At 43.1% G+C, this 9,673-nt stretch overlaps 1 protein-coding gene across 1 annotated transcript in view; it reads right to left on the bottom strand.

Annotated features, from left to right (window-relative positions):
• ELP3 (elongator acetyltransferase complex subunit 3) overlaps positions 1 to 9,673 on the bottom strand; it is a 120,485-nt gene that overhangs the window by 110,583 nt on the left and 229 nt on the right. Inside the window, exon 2 of the mRNA XM_010840293.1 lies at positions 2,282 to 2,381. Coding sequence (XP_010838595.1) covers positions 2,282 to 2,381 — 100 coding nt within the window. The remainder of the gene's footprint in view (positions 1 to 2,281; positions 2,382 to 9,673) is intronic.

A 9,673-nucleotide genomic window follows, 5' to 3' on the forward strand; every position in this document is an offset into this window, starting at 1 on the left:
TTTAAAGCATTTAAAATATTTTTCTAATATAAAATATTACCTAAAGAACAGAACAATGACCCATGTAATATACTTTAACAATTATAAAACAATCACTCTTGTAACCACATTCCAAGAAAAAGAACATGATCACCATTTCAGAAGACCCCTGTGTGCCTTCCTGACTGTAACCCTATCCGCACCCCCCAAAATAACCTTTATCCCAACTAGTTTTCTTCTATAATCGTAGAAGAAAAACTGTTCCTTGTTTTCTTCTATAATTGTACCAACTTTTCTTTTCTTTGTGGCTGCTAGCCAAATCCCACAGTCACTTTAATCCATCTAGAAATACTATGAGGTGTGCAAATCGTTTAAACAAATGTTTACTGAGTTCCTAAGAGGTACAAGAGACTACCTAAGTACCTGGGACATCAGGAAGTGTAAGGCAGAGCTGTTTTGTGCTCTATGTTCGCAGACAGGCATGCACAAAAATAAGTCTGCTGATAATAAAAACATACGTAATAGAACACAGACCCAACCATGAATGCTTACAGCGCTCGAGACGAACTCAGTGTGTGCTGGGGAGACATTCATGGAAATGGGCACAGAAAAGCGTAGGCTTCACAGATGGGAGGGGAGTTTGGGGGAGAATGGATACATGTATATGAATGGCTGAGTACCTTTGCTGTCCACCTGAAACCATCACAGCATTGTTAACTGGCTTTACTCCACCGCAAAACAATAAGTTTAAAAGTATATACATTACAACAAAAAAGAAAGTTGCTAAGAGAGTAAATCCTGGATGTTCTCATCACAAGGGAAGAAGAATTTTTTTTTCTATTTCTTTAATTTTGTATCAATATGAGAGAGAGGATGGATGTTCACTAAACTTACTGTAATCATCTCATAATGTGTAGGCTGAATCACCATACTGTGTATCTTCAACTTAAAACAGGGCTACTTATCAACTGTATCAATAAAACTGGAAGAAGAAAGTAAAAAATAAAAAGGAATGGATGAGGAAGTTGGTAGTGAACATGGAAGAGAGTTATAATGAAGACAGAGTAGGCAAACTTGTGACCTGAACTGGACCCAAGGAAAAAGATTCAAAGGTGACGCCAGAGTTTCAAGCCTGAAGGTTAAAACGATTCGGCGAAGGGGCCATCTGAGTACCGGCTGGTTTTGAGGAAGATGCTAACTTTAGCTTTAGATGTGCTACATTAAAGAGGATGACAAAAATATATAAGACACAGAAACGTTCACGAGAAACAAAAGATTTGTATAATTATGGGTACAGCCGAGAAAAAAATAGGGGAAAAAAATCAGTTAAACACATGGTAGAAAAATCAATAAAATATAATGTCTCCATAGCAAAAAAGAACATTGATTTCTTTAGCCAACGTTTATTAAGCACAATGTTCCAAAGAAAGGGTAAAACATATTTTTCTAGACAGGGTCTAGAGAAACGTCATACGCACAGAGACTAGACCACTGACGGCCTGGGGTGGGGGAGCAGATCACTAGAGCAGATCTATATAACAGGTACACAGTCGATAAACAGACGCAGAGAGGAGAGACCACTCTTATTTGATGATGCAGCCAAGTTCAAGCTGAACCTGACTGTGGGGAGGAAGTGGATGGACGTGTCCGGGAGGCTCTGAAGCGGGGAAGGGCTGGATGACATCAAAAGGCCCAAAGAGAGGGTCTTCCTGGGAGCCAGCCGCCACCTGCTGCATCTCAGCGGAGGGACCAGAACGAGAGGAGGAACGTGAAGAGAGACGGACAGCAGGACAGACCACGGGCTCTGCAGACAGACGGTCTGATTCCAAATCTCAGCTCTGCCAATTACCACTTATTCACTCTTGGAAAAATTACGTAACCTTCTCTATCTCGGGGGATCCATCTGTCCCGGTAAGTCCTGACCTCAGACAGTGTTTGAGAGTGTCAGCTGGGCTAATATGCCCAGTGTACCGCCAACAGTGACCTGACTACAGTATGCGCCCAAGAAATGTTAGACGCTGCTAGCAATATTAGGCTCTGAGGCAACTTTGCCATACATAATCAACAGGGCAGGGCAGAAAACTAAATTCTCAATTAAAACATGAAACATGAGATAGAACCGGTAGTATTTGATAATTGCATGCATGAAAGAGATCTATTAATACTTCCCAAGAACAAGATTACCTTCTTTGGCCCTGAGGTATGTGAGATTCCAGCTCCTACACCAGGGATCAAACCCACACGCCCTGCCTTGGAAGGCCAAGTCTTAACCACTGGACCACCAGGGAACCCCTCCACTTACTTATTTAGATCGATGTCTTTCCCCTGTTCGTGAGCTTCAATTAGTTGTTTAATAACATCTCCTATGGTCAGCATCATTAGCTGAGCAGGGCTGAGGTCGCCTAGAAAGATAATATTTGACAAAGTAAAAAGTCATATTATTCAGCAAACGTTTTTGTATTTACTAGCAGTTTTCCTTCCAAAATCATTCCAATCGTGCTGAAATAATAGCTCAAGTTTACCAGACAGTGAACTTTTATTGTTTACAATTTAGCCATATATCTTATACCTTTAATTTAAAAACAAACCTGAGTTCACCTACATACGGGAAGGGTTCACTCTAGAAGCATATACAGGAAAAGCATGATAGATACAGGGAAGAGCAGAGACAAACAGGAAGGAAAAGAACCAAATTACACAGGAAAGAACCAAAGGAGTTAAAATAGCTTCCCTTCATCTCCAGATTTTTTGATTACATTTAGTTGGTTTACTTCATCTGATTCTCAGAAGAAAGTGAGGTGGATGGAACAAGAATATTTGCCTGTCCCATAAAAATGTTAACAAGGGATGAAGTTGAAACTCAAACCCAGGTGTCCCCAGAAGCAGAATCACACAGCAGTGTAATACTATTTTGAAATACAAAGGCAGGGGTCTGTCCTCGCCTAGGGACTTCAATGCATCTCTAAGATTCAGTCTAAACAGCACTGCAACCTTCTCCTGGCAAATGAGGCCATCCTTCTCACCTAAGAGGCAACAGCAGAAGCTGACATGGCATGACCCACCCTTTGCCCACAAATACAGTTGCCTGGTTCAAGGATGGGCACCTATTCAGGTGGGGGCCAATCTGAGCTCTTTTACTCAAGGCAAAAAAAGACACCAGCCCGTTTCCAGTGGTAAAAGCTGTGAGATTTCAGCTCGGGAGCTGCTAGCAAGCACACTTCCTGCCTGCAGAGAAAGCTGGTGTCTAAAGATAGCGATGTCATCAGAGAGGGGGCAAGACGAGAAAGCCCTGGCCCTCCCATTTACTTGATCTCATTTGAGACCTCACAACAACACTGGAAGGTGGGCACTGTTTTCCCATTTCACAGATGTGAATAATTAAGGCAAGTTAAGACATCATTGTAAATGACATGGTTAAGACTCAAATTCAGGCCTTTCCCTCACAACTTACATGCTTTTTCCCACTGTGCCAAGCACCTCTAATTTCCTGAGACACAGCTACCATAAACAATTTGAGAAAAGTCCATTTATAATAGGAGGCTAACGCTTTCTAAACTGTGTAACTCAACCCCTCAGTATTCTACAGAAGTGCCCAAGGGGCCATGTAACAGACAGGGCTGGTGGTGAGGAAGGTAAAGTGGGGGGTGGGGGCAGAGGGAAGGTCTCTTTCTCCATTTCAACCCAAGCAGCTTCACTTCCATCTGTTTATATATTGAAGTTCTGCATAAGAATGTATTTGGAGGGAAAAGGGGGCTTCAGGTGATAAAAAAATACAGGCAGACCTCATGCAGTTTGGTTACAGGCAGACCTCATGCAGTTTGGTTCCAGGCGACCACAAAAAGGGGCATACTACAATAAAGTATGTCACACGAATATTTTGGCTTCCCAGTGCACACACGAGTTATATTTACAGTGTACTATAGTCTGCTAAGTGTGCAATAGCAATATGCCTTAAATAAATGAGACACAAGTTTTGGGTGGCTTCTTCTGGCACGGGTGTGCATGTAAGACACTTCAATCCGGTCTTGACTCTTTGCGACCCCATGGACTGTAGCCCACCAAGCTACTCTGTCCATGGGCTTTCCCAGCAAGAGCAGTGGAGTGGGTTGCCACGCCCTCCTCCAGGGGATCTTCCCGCCCCAGGGATCGAACCCTCGTCTCTTATGTCTCCTAGCATTGGCAGGCAGGTTCTTTACCACTGGCGCCAGGGCACTCTAATCTACAAGGAGAGAGCAGGAATTTCCCCAAGGCTCTGCTTACCTTAGTTAACAAGTGAGGCATGGAAAAGTGCTGCCGCCTTGTGGACACGTCCCGCAATAGCAACCTTCAACCTACAGGCAGATTCTTTACCACTGAGCCACTTGCGAAACTCCAAAACTTGCTTATGGGCACTGAATATTCATAAAGACTACGTGTGCGCTCAGCTGCCCAGCTGTATCTGACTCTTGGCGACCCCATAGACTATAGCCCGCCAAGCTTCTCCGTCTATGGGATTTCACAAACGAAAATCCTGGAGTGGGTTGCCATTTCCTCCTCCACAGAATCTTCCCGACAGGAATTGAACCCAAGTCTCTTATGTCTCCTAGCATTGGCAGGCAGGTTCTTAACCACTAGCGCTACACAGCATTCTAATTAACAAGGAGATAACAGGAATTTCCCCAAGCCTCCCCGGTGGCTCTGCGATAAAGATCCCCTGAAATGCAGAAGCTGCAGGAGACCCAGGTTCGATTCCTGGGTGGGAAAGATTCTCTGAAGGAGGAAATGGCAACCCACTCCAGTATACTTGCCTGGAGAACCCTATGGATAGAGAAATCTGGCGGACTACCTTCCGTGGGGTAGCAGAGAGTCAGACACTGCTGAAGTGACTTAGCATGCATGCTGCTTACCTTAGTAACAAGAGTGAGGCATGGAAACGTGCTGCCGCCTTGTGGACATGTCCCGCAATAGCAACCTGCAACCTACAGGCAGATTCTTTACCACTGAGTCACCTGGGAAACCCCAAAACCTATTGCTTATGGGCACTCAATAGTCACAAGGTCTACGTGGGTGCTCAGTTGCTCAGCTGTATCTGACTTTTTGCGACCCCACGGACTGTACCCCGCCAGGCTCCTCTGTCCATGAGATTTCCCAGGCAAGAATACTGGAGTGGGTTGCCATTTCCTCCTCCAGGGGATGTTCCCATCCCAGGGATCGAACCCAGGTCTCCCTCATTGCAGACAGATTCTTTACTAGCTGAGCTACCATCTGAGCCTTCAGCAAATATACTCTTTTTACTGGTGTTGAGTTTTGCCTCGATGTTGAAGGCTGCCAACTGCTCAGGGTGGTGGATGCTGAAGGCTGGGGTGGCTGTGGCAATCTCTTAAAATAGGACAACACTGAAAGTCTGCTGCATCCCCTGACTCTTCCTTTCATGAACAATTTCTCTGTGCATGCAATGCTGTTGGGTGGCATTTTACCCACGGTAGAAATTCTTTCAAAACTGGAGTTGATCGCCTCAAACCCTGCTGCTGCTTTATCAAGTAAGTTTAATATTCTAAAGCTTTTATTATCATTTCAACAATCTTCACAGCATCTTCACGAGCAGCAGACTCTGTCTAAACAAACCAGTTTCTTTGCTCACCCGTAAGAGGCAACTCCTCATCCATTAAAGTTTTCTGTGACACTGAAGCAATTCAGACACATCTTCAGGCTCCACTTCTTCTTCTGGTTTTCTGGCTATTTCTACCACATCTGCAGTTACTTCCTCCACTGAAGTCTTGAACCCCCTCAAAGTCTCCATGAGGGCTGGAATTAACTTCTTCCAAACTCCTATTCACATTGATATTTTGACCTCTTCCCATGAATCACAAATGTTTTTAATGGCACCGAGAATGGTGAATCCTTTCCAGGTTTTCAGTTGACTTTGCCCATGTCCATCAGAGGAATCACAAGCTATGGATTTCTTAAATAATAAGACTTGAAAGTTGAAATGACTCCTGGATGAGACTGTGCAATGGATGCTGTGTGAGCAGGGATGAAAACGTTAATCTCCTACATCTCCACCAGAGCGCGTGGATGACTAGACACATCAACAACGAGCAGTGATACTTTAAAGGGCTCTGCTCTCAACAGCGGGCATAAAATATCAGTAAACCATGTTGTAAACAGGTGTGCTGTTTATCCACACTTTGTTCCATTTACAGAGCACAGGCAGAGAAGATGTAGCATAATTCAGAATGGTAAATAAGCATTTTGTTGCTGTTCAGTCACCAAGTCGTATCTTACTCTATTGAAACCCCATGAACTATAGCCCACCAGGCTTGTCTGTCCATGGGATTTTCCAGGCAAGAATAGGGGAGTGGGTTGCCATTTCCTCCTCCAGGGGATCTTCCCGACTCAGGGATCAAACCCCCATCTCCTGCCTTGGCAGGTGGGTTCTTTATCACTGAGCCATCAGACCATCTGCATTGTGATTGTAAAAGTCGCTCAGTCGTGTCTGATTCTTTGTGACCCCATGGACTACATAGCTCATGGAATTCTCTAAGCCAGAATACTGGAGTGGGTAGCCTTTCCCTCCTTCAGGGGATCTTCCCAACCCAGGGGTTGAACCCAGGTGTTCTGCATTGCAGGTGGATTCTTTACCAGCTGAGCCACAAGAGAGTCATCCTGCCCTCTGAAGCTCTCAAGGCAGGCACTGACCTCTCCTCTCTAGCTTCGAAAGTCTTGGTGGCATCTTCTTCCAATAGAAGCCTGTTCTGTCTACACTGAAAATCTATTGTTTAGTACAGCCACCTTCATGAATTATCTTAGCTAGATCTTCTGGATAACTTGCTGCTCTGCCATGCACTTTGATGCTGTACAGATGACTTCTTTCCTTAAACTTCACAAAAGTGAGCCCTGCTAGCTTAAAACCTTTCTTCTGCAGTTTCCTTACCTCTCTCAGCCCTCACAGAATTAGAGTTAGGGCCTTGTCTTAGGTTAGGCTTGGGTTTAAGGGAATGCCATGGCTGGCTGATGCATGCAGATCCCAAAACCTTCTCCATTAGCAGCAATAAGGCTGGTTTGTTTCCTTATCATTCATGAGTTCACTAGAATATCATTTTCAAATTCCTTCAAGAACTTTCCCTTTGCATTCACAACTTGGCTGTTAAGTTAGCACTCAGTCTATCTCAGTTTTCAACAGGCCTTCCTCACTAAGCTTAATCATTTGGGGCTATTAATTTAAAGTGAAAGATGTATGACCCTGCCTTATACCTGAACCCTTGAAGGCTGTTGTAGGGGTACTAACTGGCCTAATTCAGTAGCATTTATCAGTCCTCATTGTCCAAAGGAACAGGGAGGCCCAAGGAGAGGGATGAAGATGGGGGAATGGCCAACAGGTGGAGCAGTCAGAACACATCATTTATTGATTAAGTTCGTCATCTTACGTGGCAGTTTGTGGGACCCCAAACCAATTACCATAGTAGTATCAATGATCACTGAGTACAGAGCACCATAACACACACAGAAACAGTGAAAAAGTCTGAAATACTGTGGGAATTACCAAAACACGACTGAGTTGTGAACTGAGCAAATGCTGTTGGCAATATGGCACCGACAGACTTGCTCAACACAGAGTTGCTCCAAACCTTCATTTGGTAAAAATAAACAAACGAAACACAGTATCTGTGAAGTACATTAAAGCTAAACACAGTGAAACGAGGCATACATGGAGATGAAGATTTAAAAACATTTGGACAGCTCTTCGGTGTATCGAAAATTATCTGGAGAAGTAAATTAGTAAGAAAAGTCTTCATAGAGGAAATCAGAGAGATCTTTAGAGAAAGGGCAGGGTTTGCACAAGCAAAACAGAGGGCAATCCAGAAGGAACAATGTTAGGTATAGGAATTACCGATCATGTTTATATGAAAGTGTTGCCAAACTGGAATGGAGCCTTTCTGACAGGGTTGGGTAAAATCAGATCACAGGGTACACTGGCTACTCGACAAAAGATGCAATACACAGTGGAGAATTATATGTTCTTGAGTTTGGGAGTAAAAAGATCAAAGTAGTGTTTAAAGAAAATAAGTACAGATTGATCCTTGAACACTGGCTTGAACTGTGTGTGTCCACTTATATGTGTGTTTTTTTTTCCTCAATAAATACAGTACCTGTATTTTTCAGATCCTTAAATTAACTAAGTGTGGGGAAAAGTTTTTGTTTAATTAGCGACCACAATATGTGGAAACAAAAGAACTAGGATTGGAGTCCTAATGCTATCCAAACTGTGTGAGCTTACTGCCCCTGGGTGAGTCATTTGTCAATTTCTTTGCTTTTGAGGCAGAGATAGCAGTATTTGGATTTTCAACTGCATGGTGGTGGGGGCAGTGCCTCCAACCCCAGGGTTGTTCAAGGGTCATCTATATACAAAATACACTACAGAAAATGAGCATACAAAAAACGATTCAGAAGATGAAAGAATACACATAATCTGCATACTAAGTAAAAGGCTCTTGAAAGATAACTTTAAAAAAAAAACACAGAAGATTTAAAGCAGAACACTTGGATGACAGACTCAGTCCCTAGCTCCCAAATCCTACTGGCTATGTCGTAATGGGAAGATCAATGCCTTCTGAGCTCCCTGTTCCTTGTTGGCAAAATTGGGATAATACATACACATTTCACAAGACCAGTGCAAGAACCAAGTGAAATAATGTACATGTGAAAGTCTATTATTCGAATATTAGTTCTTCAGTGAAGGTGGGTTAGAGGAATGGTGGCTAGAATGAGGATAAACTACTGCAAGAGGCAGTTTCTGTAGGAACCAGCAGGGCTTGGTGATAGATGAAATTAAAAGTAAAGCTGTCTGGCCTACAGATAGAGGAGCAAGTTAGAGGGAGAAGATAACTAACTAATTAGGGGCAAGCAGTCTTTGAGCCCACAAAGCAACTGAAGGTAATTTGGATACTTGGAGTACCTGATGCCAAGAGGCATAGTAATCAAGGGCAGTTTTTTTGTTTGTTTGGGGGATTCGGAGAAACAGCCTGACCAACCAATTCGGTTCTGTTTCCTAAATATAATCTTGGGCTAGGAAAGTTACTTAATTCTTTTAATCTCAGCTTCTTCATTTGTAATCTGGAGATGATACCCACATAAGAATTATTAGCAAAGGCTCAATAAACGGTAGCTACGATTATCATAACCATCATTACTATTAGACCGACTTCTCAAATGAATTTACAGAGATAACACTACAACCTGCAAGAAAATATTTGAAATTTGACTCTATCCGGTTGAAAAACTAAAGATGAAATCGCTCCACGCTCAGGAGGTAATTAACTCCGGAGGTAATACAAATGGGAATAATTGCCTAATTACCCCACAAATCCCAAGAATAACTCGGCATTTCTCTTTCCTTTTTAAAAAACATTTAGAACTTTAAAACAATCTCAAATCAAAAAGGACGTGAAATGTGTAGTAAAATCTTAGCAAATTAAGAGTTCGAGACCGTGTTAAATCCATCGATCACGTAAATTTCTTGGAACAGAGCTTTTATCATTTATGCAAAAGACACCAAGTGATGGCCAAAAAGGAAGAATAAGGATAGGCCGGTTTAAAAAGCACAGTAGCAGGGAGAGACGAGTTCACAAACTGACCACAGGTGGTGGGGAGACTGCCAGACAGCAGATTGCCGCGGGAAAAACCGACTTCAGCATCTGATGGCCCGGGTTCGCCC

The sequence above is a fragment of the Bison bison genome, unplaced genomic scaffold (genome assembly GCF_000754665.1).
Source record: "Bison bison bison isolate TAMUID 2011002044 unplaced genomic scaffold, Bison_UMD1.0 scf7180017864143, whole genome shotgun sequence".
NCBI lineage: Eukaryota > Metazoa > Chordata > Mammalia > Artiodactyla > Bovidae > Bison > Bison bison.